The sequence below is a fragment of the Chanos chanos genome, chromosome 8, assembly GCF_902362185.1.
Source record: "Chanos chanos chromosome 8, fChaCha1.1, whole genome shotgun sequence".
Classification (NCBI taxonomy): domain Eukaryota; kingdom Metazoa; phylum Chordata; class Actinopteri; order Gonorynchiformes; family Chanidae; genus Chanos; species Chanos chanos.
Window position 1 is genome coordinate 38,471,902 of NC_044502.1, and position 19,500 is coordinate 38,491,401.

At 42.0% G+C, this 19,500-nt stretch overlaps 2 protein-coding genes across 3 annotated transcripts in view; both read left to right on the plus strand.

The window, feature by feature from the left end:
* Positions 1-493: 493 nt before the first annotated feature.
* On the plus strand, positions 494-5,665 carry rbm42 (RNA binding motif protein 42). 2 transcript variants are annotated; one of them, XM_030782229.1, is made up of 11 exons: positions 494-577; positions 987-1,053; positions 1,532-1,661; positions 1,853-1,922; positions 2,154-2,222; positions 2,601-2,806; positions 3,018-3,176; positions 3,416-3,550; positions 4,204-4,321; positions 4,626-4,820; positions 5,212-5,665. In XM_030782229.1, exons 1-11 carry the CDS (start codon positions 523-525, stop codon positions 5,322-5,324), a joined length of 1,317 nt encoding a protein of 438 aa, XP_030638089.1. In that variant the 5' UTR covers positions 494-522; the 3' UTR covers positions 5,325-5,665. The 2 variants fall into 2 exon arrangements, with proteins under 2 accessions (XP_030638089.1, XP_030638091.1); XM_030782231.1 differs by having other exon boundaries at positions 2,601-2,776.
* Positions 5,666-6,191: 526 nt separating this feature from the next.
* arhgap33 (Rho GTPase activating protein 33) overlaps positions 6,192-19,500 on the plus strand; it is a 33,191-nt gene continuing 19,882 nt past the window's right edge. Inside the window, exons 1-4 of the mRNA XM_030783185.1 lie at positions 6,192-6,210; positions 6,653-6,842; positions 9,842-9,894; positions 16,219-16,287. Coding sequence (XP_030639045.1) covers positions 6,192-6,210; positions 6,653-6,842; positions 9,842-9,894; positions 16,219-16,287 — 331 coding nt within the window. The remainder of the gene's footprint in view (positions 6,211-6,652; positions 6,843-9,841; positions 9,895-16,218; positions 16,288-19,500) is intronic.

Below are 19,500 nucleotides of genomic sequence, written 5' to 3' on the forward strand. Positions count from 1 at the left end.
TGATGCTTCCCTGCCACTGACTTGATATTATATCACAGAGCACTACAAAACTGTCAACAAGTCTTTTCGGTGTTACCAAATTTGCAAACAACCTTGTAATGTAATATGCATACATTTTTATTATTTCATTTGTTTGGCCAACTTTTATCAGTACAATTCTGCGTCATGAAGATAATGTCTTAAGGATGTGTCACAAGCATGCGGTATCTCTGTGGATGGCACTTTTAAATTAAGAGCACAAGTATAAAGATTTCCCATTACTACAGACATTTATGTTGGGGTCTATTCGATCTCATTAAATGTCCACGAGGAGTCTAAACGTTCTGTCTATATTTCGCAATAAAGCCTACATTTCACAGAAATTACCTAGCCCTGATGTAGCCACGTTAGAACGTGACATGTAGGGAGCAGAAAAAGGAGTAACATGTGTGATGAAAACGGAATTCAGTCGGTGCTTAAATGCGTCATTTCCTGGTGCCTTCCAATCAGTAGGCCAGTGTCGGCTCAGCGAGGGTGGAATTTATGAAGACTGAATTATTTGTGTCGTCCTGTGTTTTTCCTCTTCTCTTAAAACGAGGTAAGTTGGGTTGCATTTTCTATTTCACGGTTGGCAACATTTAACGAGCACGCTTGTTTCGTTAGTTGAGACTGGTCCTTCAGCCAATGGACATGGTACCCAGCTAACGCAGCTAATGTTGTACTTAGCACGCTCTGTTTACTTTTGTTATCCTGTGTTTGGCTTTTCGGTTTACGATTTGTTTTGATGATGATGTCCGTTGACAACGATTCATTAGCAGTTGTTTAATTTTTCGCTCGCAATCATTCAACTTACTTCAGATAAAAGCAACTACCAGCTAGCTATGTGTGTAAAGTACAGTCGTTTCTATAGAAGTCAAACAGTAATTTACCGCCATTAGTGAACGGTCTACATTCTTTTTCCCCGGACAATATTACTTGCTCCGGTGAACAGTCTTGTTGTCTTACAGTTTACGATACAATGGCAATGAAGTCTGGCGAGGAGCGCCTGAAGGAGATGGAGGCGGAGATGGCACTGTGAGTACGGGGTTTACAGTTTAGACCTTGTTTTCTCTATTTAAAAATTAAACGCATGGTTGTAGTAATTAAAGCCATGAGAAGCACACTTTGTTGTGAATGGTTAGGCTGTCACGTCATCCTCTAAACTTCTTATCTATCATACAAGAATTGTGTTATTGTGGTCTTGTTAACTGAAACGGCAGCGATTATATTCCTGTGTGGCTGTCAAACACTGTGCATTGGTTTTGTTTCATCTAAGAGATGTGTATTGTTGTTAATATCGTATGCATTTCTGCTGCCAAATTATGGCCACTTTTAAGGACTTAGAATTTAGGGCACCTTCAGAAAGAAACAGAAATTCAAAATTTACAAAAGACTGATTTGGATTCCAAGTGACATTTGGATTATGCATTGCAGCACTGTTGAATTCATGTATTTTTTACCTTATGGAATCTGGAGAGCCACAAATTTGTAGTCATGCAGTGGTTGTTTTTAGGTTTGAACAGGAGGTTCTGGGTGGTCCTGTGGCTGTATCTGCAGGGGGCCCCGCGGTGGTGGAGGCTGTGCCTGTTGCCCTCGCTGTGCCAATCGTCCGACCCATCATTGGCACAAATACTTACCAACAGGTACTCAGACATACGCCAGACATTACAATGACGGAATATTCTTCTGCCATGATAATATATACAATCTTTTTTTCTTTTTTTTTTACACCTCTCTCTCTGAGCAATCTCTTTCTCCCATTCTGAACAGTTAGTAAAACAGATTATTTACATCTGTGGCATCATTTAAATGTTTTTTTTTTTTCACTCTGAAGGTCCAGCAGAGCCTTGAGGCGAGGGCTGCCACTTTAGTTGGACCTCCACCCCCTGCATTTGTTGGTCCAGGTAGTGCAATGCTGTATTCAATCTTCTCTCCAATCTGTATCTTTTTTTTTTTTTTATTTGTCATAAACATTATGATCAACAGTTAACAGTCTTCATTTGACAAAAAATTATAGTCTCGCACAACAATCACGTTTTTTTTTTTGTTTGTTTTGTTTATTCATCGGTTTTCTTTACTGTTCACATACATGCTATAAATACAGTGCTTGTCCTTTCTGTCTGTCTAATTTTCAGCTGTGCCACCGGTGCGACCTCCTCCAGTGATGCGACCTGCATTTGTTCCACACATCCTGCAGAGACCAGGTATCTGGTCACTAATTTCAGATTAAGAAAAATAAGTTTAAATTGAGATTGACTAAAATGACTGGTCCGTAGGTGCCCAGGCCATTGAAACCTGCTGCTTTTTCTCTCTTGGCAGTAGGACATAGAATCAAGCCCCAGTATTTTACTCCTAACATTTGGACTACCACTAGTTAAGTTCCTGGAATCTGAGGGTGCTCTGGATATTGCACTGGATTTGTGGATTGCATACATTTGCTTTCTAAAAGCAGGGGATACTCAAAGAATAGTTACTCCGTAGAATCGCTGTTCAGACTTTGCTGGTTTCCACAAACTTAAAATGGACTCAAATGTAAATATGTTCGTGTGGCTCATCCAATCCTGTATTTCCCTCCATGTTAGGAGGTCAGAGAATGCCTATGATGCGTGATCACCCTCCTCAGGGTATGATAGCACCCCCTCTGCCCCGACCTCCTCCTCCACCACCCATGATGATGGCACCCCCTCTGTCTGGACCTCCACAGCACCCTATGGCTCCTATAGGACCTCCCATGGGACCCATGAGCTCTGTGCCACCTGTAAGTGTTTTCTGTGGCATAACGAAGAAGGTTGGTTTATGGTTTTTTACTGACTTCACACTCATCTTATTATAGAAAAAGATGTCTTACCTGAGATGTATCTTACCTGTTCACATTCTAAGCATTTTATTTTAAATAAATTCCCATTAGGAAATATTTTGTAAAGATTGGATAACCATTTTGATCTTAATTGTAGTTTAGCATGCCTTCATCTCTCTCTCGCTCTTTCATTTTTTAACAGGTTGGTGGGATGAACCCTGTGGTGTCTGCACCACCTCAACCCGTCGTCCAATCCTCTCCCAAAGTCACCCCTAGTGTCATACAGGCAGCTCCCACTGTTTACACTGCACCTCCTGCGCCTAAGAGAACAGACATTCGGGCCCAGAGACAAGCACGAATGGTAAACAGGAACACAAACGCCTCCTGTATTTCCCGCTCACTGCACATCAAAGCTGGTGTGGTGTTCATTTATTTTAGATCTTGAAACACTTATCAGTCCCCCCCAAACGGTTTCCACAGTTGTACATTAGATGTAATTTTTAAACCAGCGCTTACAGACCTCGTTCCTATATTAGCCATGCAGGCTTCGTCATCTCCACTCCAAACTGCCTCCTTCTGTCTCCCCTATTCCACCATTAGGAGGAGCTGGCGGCATCGGTCGCTGAGCAGCAGGCAGCTGTGGCAGCGGCAGGTCTACTCGACATGAAGAAAGACAGCGCGGAAGAAAACGTCATCGGCCCAAGCATGCCAGAGCCTGAGCCCGCCCACGCCGAGGTACGAAAGCTAGAGCTTCAGTTCATAACACGTCACTGCGATTCTAAAGCCACCTCCTCATTCACCGCGTATGAGTCTGGTATTCTTGTCTGCAGAATTTTACTGAACACTGATCCTGATAGAATCGAGTAGATCCTTTATTCCCTGTAGGTGACTGAAAAAGCTTTTGTTCATCGGATTCCTTGCACATTAACCTGCATACATAGACTTGCAGTTACGCTGAAGTGGCATGAGCTTTCAAACATTCAGGATTTACAGTGTATATTAGGTATCTGGACTAACTGCATGGTTTGATGATAATTACAAAGTCGTTACACTGCATATTGAACATTGTCATAATCAGCTCCTTTGTCACATATAATCAGAACATGACACATGGAAAAAAATAGTGGTACAGTGAAACTGTTTATATTTATATACTTGTCGTATTCTGCTACCGGAGTTAATCTGTAAACAACATCATTTCAAACACATGGGACCAACAAAAGTGGTACCATACTTGGAACACAGTACTGAAGCTCGATGTAGGCTGGTCATCTAATATAGTGACTTTTTACTGGGACCATTAGTGAATTCACTGTTTGATTTATGGCCTGTGTTTCCTCATCAAAGTGTTGCAAAACATGGTTATGTGATGTTATATGCATGTTTAGCCAGCAGATGGCAATGCAGAGGATAAGAAAAAAGGAAAACAGGAGAAGATTAAAAAGTGTATTCGAATAGCAGCAGGAACCTCATGGGAAGACCCCAGCCTACTAGAGTGGGAGTCAGGTACTGAGAAATTCCTTTTACTTACATCTGTAGATATACATAACATCACACACAAAGCAGTTTGGCTCTCCTTACTGGAACTACAAAAGTCTATGTAATGTTTTGTTAGTTGCTTCATTCATGACAATTAGGCCTACTAAAGAAAGAAATCTATCTGTCTGTATAATAAAATATATATATATATATATATATATATATATATATATATATATATATATATATATATATATACCTTTTTCCTTCAAAAAATGAACATTTCAACGTCTCTCCTTTCATTTGTATTCTCATTAATACCCTTTTTCAGATGACTTCCGGATTTTCTGTGGAGACCTGGGAAACGAGGTCAACGATGACATTCTCGCGAGAGCTTTCAGCCGCTATCCCTCCTTTCTGAAAGCCAAGGTGGTTCGAGACAAGCGCACTGGTAAAACCAAGGGCTATGGTTTTGTCAGCTTCAAGGATCCAAATGATTATGTGCGGGCTATGAGGGAAATGAACGGTAAATGCATCTCTCGTGTGTTTTCTTAACATGTAGAGATAATCTGTGCTGCACTGGCATCTTGCTGGGGTTTTGTAGACATGCAAGTGGCTAAGTTTACCCATGGAAATCAATAAGATGACATCCCTGTCCTTCTTGTTTCTTTAGTAGCATCTGGCGTCCAAAAGACACCTCTAACTGAATGTGAATGCTTTTACAGCTAAGTTACTTGCAGTGTTTAATGACATTTGCAGCTAGATCCCTAGGAAGGTGAGGGGTATTTATTGGAAAGAAACTGGCAGTTAGAAAGGAACTTGATACTGTTAGCAACAAGTTGAGTGATAATTGAAATTTTTAAGAATGGTCCTTCTTATGTCTTTTTGGTTGAAACGTAACATTTCTGTTCCTCCAGGTAAATATGTGGGAAGCAGACCCATCAAATTACGAAAGAGTACATGGAAGGACCGGAACATAGAAATTGTGCGCAAGAAACAGAAGGAAAAGAAGAAGTTGGGACTCAGATAAGCCAGGAGGCACTAAAACAATACGTGTGTGTGTGTGTGTGTGTTTGTATGTCTTTACACAAGGATTATTGAACAGGCATGAACACAACTTCTAGAGGGAGGACTGGGAATCTAGACACCTAAGTAGGACTCTCTAAACCCACGGTTAAACTGATAAGTATACCGATGAACAGAGGACATAGTTAAGGCCATATATGACCATACAAGAACAGATTACGTATGAGATTTGTGGTTGTGAATATGCATTTGTTGATGATGTAAATGTCTTATTTTTATTTTTTAGTTTATTCTTTTTCCTCTCTTTGAAAATGCTTAAAAAGAAACCCTGGAACATATAGCACCATACATGTGTTATACATAATCAGGATACGTGGCGTTTTAATTAGTACATGAACAACAATGCAAATATTTTCATTAAACAACAGTTTCTTATGTTTAATTTCTTTGTGTGTCTTTATTCATCCATTGACAACAATTCTGACTATTTAATATTAATTCTCTAATTCCCAATTTGAGCAGACAAGATGTTCATAAATTTTCCACATGATGGCATTCAAGAGCTGTATCTATCCTAATGCAGTTTCTTTAATTACTCCGCTGTATGTTACTGAATTAAAAAAAAAAATCTTTTTAGATTTGGGAAAGGGGTGATTGGCAACGTAGTATTTATTAATTAGTGTCCTGGGGTACTGCCCCTGGAACTTGCTGTACTCCTAACTAGATACTGCGAAATGAAAAGGTTCATTTCCTAAATTTTGTGTGAGCAATCATCTTCCGGTCGACAGTATGAGAAGTTCTGTGGCTTACGTTGTAGTCGCACTTGTAGGTTCAATGAATTGAGTCAAAACACATTCAGAGCTCAGGAACAATGAGACGGACCGCTACAGGTAAAAGTATTCTTATCTGACCCTGCAAAGATTAGGCAGCTCTGTTTTATTTGCCACCCTCTGAATTTTCGTAAATGAACTTAAATATGTAAAAGGGAGAAATGTGTTTCCTCATGGCGAAAATTATACCTTCCTCGTACCTTATTTCGGTGGCAGAACAATGATTGCCGAGCAAATTAACTGACGCGCATCCCTGTGTTTTCACATTCCTTTTAATGGTTTCTTCATCGAGGCAAATAATCTGTGAACGTTCGATAGTGGCGTTAGAATAAGGAGGTGAAATCATGATCAAACATGTGAACTTACATTGGTATCAGATGGGGACGGTCTTGTGCCCAGCACCGACTCCATCAACGTATCAAGAAGTATGACCAAAATATTTAAGGGCGTCTAGGAAATTAATTGGATGATGCTCACGGAATCTGTTTGTCTTGCCGTACAGTTAAGGACTATCAGCTACATGAGCGTACCCAGGTTACACTGTTTATCTCAAGCGGTTACTGGCAGGGCTGCAGCTCCGCGTACGCGCCACTACCCCCGCCCCACGTTTCGCGTCTCAGGTTCTCTTTTGTCCAGAGGGGCATCGCATTGGATCATTGCATTCTGGAGCAGAGGGGAGCATCGCTGGTGAGGTTTCCTTTAGAGTAATGCTAGCCGGCGTAGAGTGGATGCATTTTATATGTTTAAGCTCTTTAAAAAAAAACAGTTCCTCCGTGCTATGCAATTTGGGTGGTATTCATTCATTTGATGGGTATTACTATAATTGTGTAACTCGCAGTTCCCTATGGAAGCTTCAGGCATGGGCGAGAGGATCTCTTAATTTTTGTGGCTTTGGTGTGGATGAGCCACCCTTCTTTTTTTTTTTATTTTAGTACGTTTAGCGAAAATGGCAAGTGTGGATCAGGTACATATGAACCCTTTCATTACAGCAACGTTGGATTCAGTGATGAAAACATGGATACGGGCATCAATGGACTGATATTCTTTTTTTGAATCACTCCTTAGCTTTTCCGCACACCGCGTGGTGACAGTGCACAACCGGCTGAAATTATCCTTTGCTGGTGTGCACAGGGAGGTACAACCAACATCTAACGTCAGAGTAATTGCTATTTCTATTACAAGGGTAATTGACGCCAGTACACGCCTCCCCCTCTCCCTTCCAGTCTCTCCTCCTCCCCTAGCTCCTCAAGGGGGCTAGCTAGTCTACATAGCGGACCCCTCGTCTTGGAGATAAAATTTGCATGTCGTAGGTAACTATCATCGGATACACCAAAATGTAAGCGAGGCAATAATCAATCTATTGGAGTGGTCAGCCCGGGAAGGAACTTGAGAAGCACATCAAGTACCATACGCTGCATAAAGAGATATAACGAGGTGATATTTAAAAACGGAGTTCCCCAGACCCCCAAACCCCCCGAGCGTGGATATCGGCATGGTGGTGAGTTCTGTTCTCTTTAGTTTTCTACTGTCTCGATGTCTGCATATGGTGCTTCGTTAACTGTGGTGATACGTAGAAGTTGGTGTCGAGCGAGGAGCGATACAGTTTAAGGCAGTTATAGTGACTGTAGTTAGTTTCTCAGCTGGCTCATCTCGATGCTGTTGTTGCTATTAGTTACAGAGACCTTGATTATGCCGCCTGCCACTAGCTTTCTTTATAAATTGCTCTTGTCCGTATTTGTTAGCAATATTGTAGCCTAGCATTTTCAAAATAAACGGTTATGAATCTCATATGGATAGTGCCCCTCCCGTCTAACGTACAGCTGCCTACCTGACTGGGCAGTATATCCACAGTTTTATTTAGCGGAATATTCCTCAGTTGCTGATACGTTTGATAGGGGGTTTAAGATAAGGTATTGATACCGAGAGACATGATTACACTAGTGGGTTAGATTTTGATTTTGTACCTGTATCCAGGACTTAGTCTCTCCGCTGCCCATCATGTTTACCGCCCATTGTTTGTGACGCTTCTGTAATGGGGGGCTGACGTTCTCATCAACACTCATTATCCCGCTGCAACAAAGGCTTGAACCTCTAACTTCATCACTCTTATTATCCCATATTAGAGTAGACCCCACACATCCTAGTGTGATTGCATGTAGTGTTTTGTGCTGCGTAGTTTAGTTCTCGAACGCTTGATGTTTATTCAAAGCAGTTCCTTGGTAGAACGTGTCATAGTCCTGATTGCCTCAATACGCCCATTAAGTTTACCTTACAAAGTCTCGTTCAGTTTGCATTGTTTCGTCAAAACAATAATAAGATGTGTAAATCCAACAACCATACTGTCTGGTTTCTATGAGAACGATGCGACCTGCCTGTGAGAACACTTTATCATTGGACAAAACTGCTGTGATCATCTAAAAATGCCCAGGCGTGTTCCATTTTAATGAAAGTACACGCCAGTCTGCTTCAACTGTGTGCTTGCAAGACATTAGGAAGGTAGCACTCCGATTGCTGTACGAGCACAGTACGTTTTAAAGATCAGGGTCATTGAATTGTTGCTTCTGACACTGCCTCCCACACTCATCAGAGTTTGCTCTGCAAGTGGTTTGCATAGAACCAGTAGAACAGCCTCAGGAGATAAAGCAACTGATGAATACACTCAATCCAGTCAAGCATATGACAGGAAAGGCCTGGGAAAACACTGAAAGTACAAATTCTTACCGAGTCAAAGGAGTCACACCCAATCACCTTCCCAACAGTGAGGGGATTCATACCATGTCCTTGATCATTTTTTTTTTCCACATGAAAGAATAGACGTTTTCAAAGAGATTGGGACAAATATAGGTTACAAAAATGACCTTTCAGTACAAGGAAACGTAAAGCAACATATTAGATTAACCTATCTAGAAGACAGAAACTTGACATAACAAATTAGTCATTAGATTTTTCTCTTCACCGCTTTGTTTGTTATCTGTCATCTTCAGTCTCCAACGGTGTGCAAGAAAGAACCAGTCAAGTGTGTGATTCTGCGATTTGGCCATGTCACCTGTTCATAAAAACTTTGCACTTAATTTACCTCAGGGAATTATAAAATGAGAATTAACAATCATGTCATTTATCGATCCATGATCTACCGAGTGATTGCTGGTGAAACTTTTGAATTATGCATTTCTACCCTTAGTTGAGTTATAATTTCAAAAAAGAAAGTTTCTATATTTTAAAGCTAGCCGGTCAATTAACATGAGAACATTTGTCTGTAGAAGTACGCATTTCATACAGTTTCACGATGTATGATGAAATCTTGACATTACAACTGCTGGTATCTTGCCAGGGTCTACCAGGCATTCAGACCGGTTGTTCCCTTCAGAAGCCTGTTCTAAACTCACACTGACTCTGAGGGAAAGTTATGGTCTGAACACAAATTCAGACAATTTACCTCTTTGGATAGTCAGCTCAATACATTCAGATTATTGTTAATACGATTATCTTTATTGTTCTGTTTGTCATCAATGGATTATCTCATTAATGCAACCTTTCGCTGGAGCTGAGTGAAGAAATAGGGAATAGCTTTTTTTCTGATTCGATAAGGAAATTCAGTTAAAAAATTCTCCCAGATACTGTTTCTCAATGTTTCATTCCCTCTAAACAGCTCTTTAGTTTTGTATTTTTCATGGGCCCTTCTGTGTCTCAGTTATATGACTAACTCCACGAGAATATGGTGCACGGTCATAGTTGCCGCAGGAGGTGACTAAGGTGTTTAATTACCAAACACAGTTTCACGTCACTGTCTGGCAAGGACTGTGTGTGAACCTTGCTCTTTGAGTCTGTGTGTGATAAAGAGGAAAAGGGAGAGGGAGAGAGAAGGAGACAACATATGCGCTTCAGCTGAAGTCTTGATGGAGTTAACAGTATGGACCTCTATGCAGGCCTTGTTTATTTTCCTTTTATGAGCTGAAAATGCTTGTAAATGCTTAAACGTATATAGGCCTACACATAAAGGAGATTGACCTAATTTGTGTCATGTGACAAATTGGTGTACAGCATCCTGTTGGACACTAAGCACTTGGCACATTTGACCGTAGCTGATGTTGGCTGCGATGTGATCCAAGGCTGTATTCACTTAATATATGGGGTTTTTTCATTGTGATTACAATCATTGCAACCATTGCATAAAATTGAAACCATCTGCAAGAGTTTTGTCATTTCTTTTTTTGGGAATATTAATCCTGTCTTTCAAACTTTAAATTACAATGTTAAAATCTGAGCAGCTGCAGAATCAAAGGATTTGACAGCAAGAAAATACTTAACGCCAATTTCATGACACTTCAACCACTGATTTGCATTACATTTTAGGGCTCGTCAGATGTTCTTACGGCTCAGTTTCTTTAATTGGTCTCAAGGAGGGAATATCCCAGCTGTGTCCGAGATGCACCCTCGTGCTGATGAATAGGGAACAATGACATTACCTTTGTACTTTCAGCCTCTCTCTCACTCTTACTCTGTTTCCTTCACTGCAAACAATCACCTAAAAGCATAAAGCAAAATCATACAGTCATCATCTTCGTTTCATTTCCAGCTGCCACCTGGGTTCTAAGACTACTGGATGGCAGTTCTAAGCTCACTGGATGGCACTAGAGCTAAAAGGTTCTGCTGCGGTTCTCAACCCGTGAGGGGAAAAAAAAAAATTAGTTACATTTGTCTTAAGCCCTGTGGGTTTGACCTCTTTCCTTAGCTTAAGTCTCTGCTCTGGTGGCCCCAGGCAACTTTGGCCCTTGGGACAGACAGAGTTGGAGACAGGAGCCAGTACAGACGCGGACAAAGGTTTGTCCTCACGCCTTGTCAGCTTTCATCTCCTGAGACGGAGCGCATCTCTCTTTTCCTGGGAAAGACGTCATAGCCGGATTCCTCATTATCTGCTCTCCGGCCCATTCACTCTTCACGTTTGCTTGTTTTCCGATTCATTTCCTTACGGAGAATGTTCTTCTTGAAATGATTTTATTTGTCTCGGGCGCAGTTTGTATGATCTGTAAACCTGTTCTGCATGGGTCACAGTGCAAACACTGTACCATAGACAATACTAATTACATCCATAAACTCAGCCTCTTTTTTTTTTTTTTTAGCTCTGGTTCCCAGCCTCACAACTTTTCCTAAACAGTTTGCTTGTGTCTATCAAACACACTATGGCTTTTTTTTTTGGTTAAATTTTTAATATTGTTTGTTGTAATGTAGTCTTCCTCTGTCCCCACCACCGTCTCTTTTATTTTATTTTATTTTATTTATTTATTTTTTCATTTTGAAAAGATGTGAGGAAATGCCATGGGCTAACTGAGATCCTATAGACACATCTGCTCTGAAATCATGCCCACATTACTCCTTGCTAGCACACATGGCCCTACGCTCCTCCAACACACACACACTCACGCGCGCACACACACACACACACTCTCTAACCTCCCCTTCTCTTCAGGGTTATCTGTGCAGAGCTAGCTACCCTGTGCTAAAACACATTCCTCCCTTTCACTTTCCTGTTCTCTTGGACAAACTCTTTTCCGTTCCTCAAAGTCTTGTTCCTTTTGCCTTATTCTCATTCTCTCTCTCTCTCTCTTTCCCTCTCTCACATGGCTCCAGCTGGGTTTAAGGGAGAGTGTTTAGTATGCTGTTGGTGACTCAAGCCCTTTCCTGCTGCTCCATAGAAAGGGGACAAGAGTACTGAGTGCAGGGTGGGGGTAATAAGGCTGTTGCGGAACTATTTGAGCCTGGTTTCTAAGAGAACGTCTCTTGGAATGCCTACGATAAAATTGACCTTGCTCTTATACAACCACGATCGCCTGAACACCATGCCCCCATACTCCCAAACACACCATCTGTTTACCATGCCAGAGCCTTGGGCAGGCAGAGTGAAGTCTGAAATTTAGGGGAATTGCATCACTTAGTGTGGCGTGCAGCATTAGCCCCCCAAGTGTATGGACTGGGGTTAGTAGCCGTGGCTGAATGAATGAGACCCTTTAGAGGGATGGGGGGTTGGGTTGGATCTTAAAGAATGGGAGGGGTGGAGGGGTGAGAGGGCTTTTGGAAGCCATGGCTGAATGGGAAGGCCAAGGCCTGTTTTGTTCTCTGAAAGGTCGAAGGGCAGTGGGGGGGGGGGGGTGTTGGATACTGAAACAAAACAAAAATTTACAGGACTGCATGGAGGTACAACAGAGAGAGAGAGAGAGAGAGGAAGCCCCCTCCCCAGAGCAAGTAGCTGTATGGATGAATAACAAAGCTCACATAACCCTAAGCTGGGAAACAGACCACTCATTTGTATATTTCCCTTGTTGCTACAGTGTGACTGTAGATATGCTAATACATATTTTAGCCTTATTTGGTCATTTCTTGAAATAAAGGCTACATACTTAAGGTTTAAGAAGATATCGGATATCTTCAGAATTTCTTGGATCTTAACTGCTCAGATATTGGCAGTTGAGTGTCACTTCTTTTTGTTTGTTTGTTTGAAAACAGTTTGGGTGCCTATACTGATTTCACAATCGTTGTCACAATCTGCAGTAAAATAAAGTTATTATTTTATTCCCTGAACTTCATGTTTAATCCCCCCCCCCCCCCCCCCTCAGGCCCGTACGTTGTACACGAAGGCGAGTGTGAGTTTAAGGGTTTTGAACAGCAACCCTCCTGTCTTCCCCCTCCCCTCCTCCTCTCTGCTCCTCCTCTCTGCAGACCCCTGCGAGTCAGTGTGTGTCACAGCCAGGCCACTTGTTGCCCAACAGTCCACCTCTCTCACGACATATTAACCCTGACCACAATATTTTCCTCTTTCAGAACAACTTAAAGGAAATTGAAGTGGAAGAACAAAGAACGAGTGAATCTGAGCTGATCTTCTTACAGGAACATTTAAAGTAAAAATTGGTTGGGGGGGGGGGGGGGGGTGGGGACTAGAATGAGCAGAGGGAGATAGAATTTACCTTAAAATGTTACCACGCCCCAGTGGTTTTCTTACCCCTACGTAAAACGTTCACTTTTATGTTTTGGGGTTTTTTTTTGCTCTAGATAAAATATAATATAATAAAATATAATATAATATAATATAATATAATATAATATAATATAATGCTCGGTATTAGTTTTTCTTGTCTTTTACGGACTCGCCCGAAACAAATGCATTTTGCACACCTTGCATGCAAGCCCCCGTTTCCGATAAGGGTCTCCACTGCCTTAAGACGAGAATGGGATGTGATGTGAGTTTGGGAAAAGACTCCTCACCAGGGAGGATTTGATGGAGGGGTGTCGGGTTTTGTCAGTAAAAGACAATTAACAATAGCCTATGCCTGTTCTGCTTGAGTGAGTCTGATGTTATTCCATTGTCTTATTTTGGGGTCAGATCACGGACACCTGCTGGGAAAGAGAGTGCAACAGAAAAAAAAAAAAAAATTATGGTGGCCCGCTCCAATTTTGTTATGGGGAAGACCGTTGATTTTGATTGGCCGTGAGCTTCACGGGTGTCTAACTTTAGCAGTGTCCCTGTCAGTGTCAGTTTACTTAATCTGAGCGGTGTGTCTGGAATGATGTGAAGTATATTAATTTGATTGGTCATCAGGGGAGGAGGTAGGAGGCTCAGATGAATCACTGAGACTGTTTTGGGTTGTAACTCTGTGCTACTTTGAGCTAAGATATGTGTTACTCTGGCTTCCTTGACTGAAACGCTTAAGAAATTAAAAAAAAAAAAAAAAAACTCTGTTACCCTGTGAGGAGAGGCACAATGAGCGTGCATGCATGTATGTATTAGCCTGTGACCTGCTTTGTTTTTGACACCTACATACATTTGAAGGACTGACCCTTTTGTCTCCTCCCGACCCCCTTTTTGTACCAGGTTGAGGGTGATTCCCTTTTTTAGTTAATGGGGAAATAAGGACACATGCAAACGTACAAAAATACATCTGCTGTTGCAACATTAACCTTTTGTCTACACTTGAGCATTTAAGCTTGTTTGAAATGTCGTTCTTACCCATCCAGTGCAAATTTACACACACACACACACACACACACACACACTCTCGCACCCGACTACACAGTCTCTTTTGAGGCCAGAGTTCACTCTGTAGCTATAGCGATGCTACCCACATGATGTTACCGGCCCTGACAGTCACGCTCTGCTATATTAAGCCTTACTCCTCCGTATCAGCAGAATTCTGTTGAGTCCAACCGACATCTGACTGACTTTCATCCATAACCACAGAATTAGGGTTGCTATGGTGACACGCATGCACATATACTCCTCGGCTAACATTCGATTCCACAGCTCTTGTAATCTGCATGGTACGGATGAGTGTGACTGACTGCAACTCGATAAACATACACTGCTGATGCAAGTTATGAGGGTAGTTAGGTAACAGTTTTTGCAGAGCCGAAGACCCATCGTGTTGTTTTCCCTTCATAGCTTCGTTTTGGCCATATTGCGTGCGTCGAATGTGCCCTGTCGTCACTCCATTTTGATTTTGGAACCATTTCTGATACCGTTACTGACGATTTCCCCTCCTCCCTGTGAGTCAGGACTGCACTGAGGGTTGAGTCTCAAATGTGGAAATCATCCATAGACGGCTGAACTAAGGACAACTTTCTCACTGCCAAGGAGCCCTCCCCTAAAAAAAACACACACCATCCCTATTCACACACGTTCCCAGAGAAGACAAATTCTCCTCATACCAGAGAATTCCATTCAGACACCCTTATGGACGGTCTCCCTTAGTTCCATGGGAGCATTCTCGGGCCAGCGTGTTTAAACTGACAAACATTTTGCTCTACGAAGGTCCTATATGGCGTGACCATGTTCACTGAGATATTTACTCTGCTCCAATCACCCTTCCCATTTCCATTTTATGGGCTTTGAACAGTTGTTCAACTACCACAATGATGGTAATTTGTGGTTTATGTTATGCAGCTCTGCTCATTTGTAGATCAAATGTAACCATTTAAATACATTTGACTTCATTACATTCTGCTTTATAAGCCAGCACACGCTGCATAAGTGCAAATGAGAGAGAGTACAAGTATATAAGTACACAGAGAAAGAGAGAGAGAAAGAGACCAAAGGCAGGGAGGGGATGTGGTTGATGTAGCCCACTCTTTAGCATGTAGCCTTGTTTGGCTCCTAGACCTTTCTCAGAAATCAGATTAGCCACGCCCCTTCAGCCCCATCAGCGTCAAGATAAAGCCTGTCACAGACTAATAAATGACTCTTCGGCCCAGTCTCCCAACACGCTGGATTAGTTCTGGCATGGCTAGGGTCACTCCACTTTCAGTTCTTTCAACAAATGACAAATCAGTGTGCTTTATGCTATAGGATTAACATTTTAAAAAACCTGTTGATTTATCTTGTTGTTGTTTTTTTGTTGTTTTTTTTCTTTGACATTCTGATTTATGTAAATAAGCAAACAAGGACTCCGTTGTTGTTAATTAATGATGTATGAGTGTATCAGGTGGGTTTGGGAGGAAACCACTCAGTCATCGTTCTCTGCTACCTTCGTGGTTTCTCTGCTCATCCTCGCCAGTTCAGCTACAATGATATGAGCTTCCTTCTTCCATGTAACGCACGTAACGACGACTCCCTTTCCATAGCTGCTGGAACCTCGGGTGGAAGTAGATAACTGACTCTGTTCATGAAAAGCAGGCACCATTATGTTCTTTGGGGGGGGGTTGTTTGTTTTTCTGTTCTCATTTTTACACAATTCTGTTTACTCTGGTTTTCGGTAATTTAGTTCTGTTGAAGTGCCTGTGGTCACATTCTCTTTGAGGTTTACCTGTAAGCATTTGTTTCAGTTAGGCATTTCCTCTTTTTGCCCGTGGGCGACCTTCACCTAAGGTGTCATGGCAGGGCCTTAGATCCGTAACTTTCATTTGGAGCGTAGGAAAAAAAAAAGGTCTTTCCACCATATCTTTACTTAATTTAATTTGTATGTGAGCACACCGTGATTACTGGGAAAAGCCTATTGTGTTTATGTAGATGTCTTTAGAGAGAGATGAAATGAAAAACACGGCTGAAATTAAATGGCCTCTGTTCTCCTTTTTTGTGTCAAGTGTCGGGACCCCACTGGGTTCGGAAATGCGCCATGTTTGTGCGAGCAATGAGTCTGACAGACATGAGTGGTAAGTTGTCAGCTTCTTTTTTTTTTCTTTTTTCTTTTTTTTTTTTTTTTTTTTTAATGCTGAGATTTTATGCTCTGTGTTGACTTGGTTGGGATCAATACTCTTTCAGTTTCATGTATTCAGCGACTGAACTGGAAGTTGAACAATAGAACACATTGCATTAAACCGGTTCAATTTCCAGGTCAGTTTTTAAATCAGTTAGATTGACCCCAGCCTTGTTTGTTTCTGTGTCAGTGTGCATGTAGTTTATGCTTGACTATGAAAGAAGACTACGTCGTGTGATGTCACATTTCATAAGCATGTTAGTTAGTACTGTGAATGTCTACACACGCATGCCCGTGTTACTGTTCTGCCAGTGACGTTCATTTCTTTCGGGAGTGGTATCTTTGTAGTGATGAATAATTTTTCACGGCGAGATACATCTGGAAATACAGCGGGGGCTATATTGTTTTTTGGGGGGAAAAACGAAAAAAAGGTGGGAGGTTTTTGTTCGTAGACTATGCTGAGACAACACTTTTAGAAATGCTAACCGCTGTGGATGCAGAGGGAAACGGAGCAGAGCAGAATGGGGCAGGCAGGATAGAAAGCATGTGGAGTGGCTTGGTCAGAACACAAGCATCTGAAGTATTTGGGTGAGTTTAATCTGCAGATGTCTACTCAAACCAGGCTTTTTTTTTTCTCGCACTATTTGATGACTTGCGGGTCCATTTGATTTGGCAACCCACACAGTGCCCTTTTCGTTACTGTACGACCCAAATTATACGCACACCATCACAGTGTTTAGTTTAAATGTCGTAAAAAGAAAAAAGAACAGTTCAATTTGAGTTTTCAAACCAAGGGAAACTCCCTTCTGGTTTTGATGTTGTGGAATAACTTGTATCTCATCAGATTTTGATTTTGACTTTTTTTTTTTTTTTTTTGGACAAATTGACCAGATCAAAGAGGCTTGTGGTCACATGACTAACCCCACCTCATTCTTTGGAGAACAGCTGAAGAGTCTGGTACCTGGCATTAGCCCAGGGTTTAGATCAGTCTTCACTTTATCAAATATTCAGCAGGTGTGTGTGTGTCTGTGTGTGTGTCTAAGTGTGTTTGTGGTTTATACACTCAGCTTTTTTTTTTTTTTTTAGGTAATAGTTTGGTATACTCACATACATCAGAGCTTGAGTTAGACAGACAGGGAGTGTAAGGGTTGCCCAAGTTTGCATGGAGGGAGATCTTGAGACAAAGTGCAGGGGAGGTGTTTGTGAGCACATGGGTGTGTGTTTAGATGTGTGTGTGTGTGTGTGTGTGTGTGTGTGTGTGTGTGTGTGTTGGGTCCTGTTACCTGTGCTGCCGGTGATCTGAGAGGTGCCGTTGAAGGTGGCCGTTGGCGGTGTCTGTCTGTGGCGGAGCTTGAGTAGAGATGTCAGAGAGAGGTAACGACAGATACGGTCAGGGCTGAACGACACATGGGCTCCAGCCACATCTCATCTGACCTTGAGCTCCACAACCATCACAGTACCAACATCGTCAGAGGAGAGACATGTTCAGGAAGAGGAAGATGCCAAAGGTATACCAGAGAGTCCTGCTCATATATCGATCGAGGACTTCAGAAATGCATTGAGATGAGATGAACCATTAAGTCTCACAGACCTTTGGTCAGAGACAGCAGTTAATAATGTGGAATGGAATTGGGCTATTTTTGAATAGATGGATGGTGTTCCTGGATGCTGGATACATTAGTGGCTGATACGTTATAGGGTGGTTAATGCGTGTGGTGCAGACACGCTTACAGATCCCTTTTGTCCTGTACCAGCTGTCGGAGAAACCCGATCCAGACATGGAGTATAGGCGTATGGTTACCAGAGGAGAGGCGACCTCGGTGTACGGCAGCGTTCTCGTCCCTGCCCTACCACAGAACCCCTCACACGCTGCAGCCGCGGCTACTGAGTAGCTGATATATTGAAGTAGCTGCAACCGACGGTAAAATCGATTAGTGCGTATTGAATTAGGGGCTTGTCAACTGCGGATGTGTTTTACCGCGATAGCGGAGAGCCTGAAGAACCAACACGGCATAAATACGCGTCAGGGCAACGGTAAAACAAGTCCGCAGCGCTCTATAGGCATTTTAAAGGTTTTTTTTTTTTTTTTTCTTTTTCAGATATAGTGCGTGTCCCTTATTAATCTCAGGTAGGCCCAGCTGCTGAAGTTTCCATAAAGCAGTGACCAAGTGCAGGGCTCATTCAAGCGTGCTGCACTGTTTGCAGTAAATTTTGCTACACCATGTTGGCAAGGTGTGTGTTTGCATAACATCATTGTCTGGCCCTGTACGGTCCACAGTGGCAATGGAGAGGCTGGTCAAAAAGCATACAGCTGGGCTTTGTGTAACTGCCACACACGACAGGACGTCCGTGCTCACTGGATCGTGAGCATCAAAATGTAAATGAATCGTTGTGTTTTGTTTTGTTTTGTCTTTTTTAATTGAAGGCTGTTTTGGGCAAGATAGCATTGTGTCATTTCATTTGGCTGTATACGGTTAATCGTATTTACTCTTCTACTGTATCAAGCCACAAGAGAGATGAGGACAAAAAACATGCACTTCAGAGTGTTTGCCTCTTCCAAAACCAAGACCTAATTTTGGTCTGAGTCAGATATGACCTGAGACATTTTCCTTTCACCATTACTGTGGGAAGTTTACCAGGAAATAGCTCCTGTCTGACTGGTCTCTATCTCTGCTTTTTCCCTCATGGATAATCAGGAAAGGATCAACATCCACAAAAAGTGGATAACTGCCCTTTTTTTTTTTTTTTTTTCTCCAAATCTCATTGACCAGGAATGGTACTGACCTAGTAGGCCTCTGATTCCCTGTCCCTGAATGGCCCCGTGTGTTTCACTCTGTCTGTGTGTGTTTGGCTGTGTGTGTGTTTGGCTGTGTGTCTTAAACTGTGTGTATGTGGTTGACTGTGTGTGGTTGATTGTGTGTATGTGTTTGACTGTGTGTGGTTAACTGTGTGTGTTTGACTATGTGCATGTGCGAATAAGGACATGAATACGACCTGTGTATCTGTCATTTGCTAAACATTTGATGTAGTTTGACATTTAATAGACTTTGGGGTAGACACTCGGTAAAAGCACCAAGGTGTGTTATCCAACTGTTGTCTCAGCTGTTGTCTCCTCCCTGTTAATCTAACTAGGAGAGCGTCTGTTTGTCAAACTGTAGAGGTAGTGTCC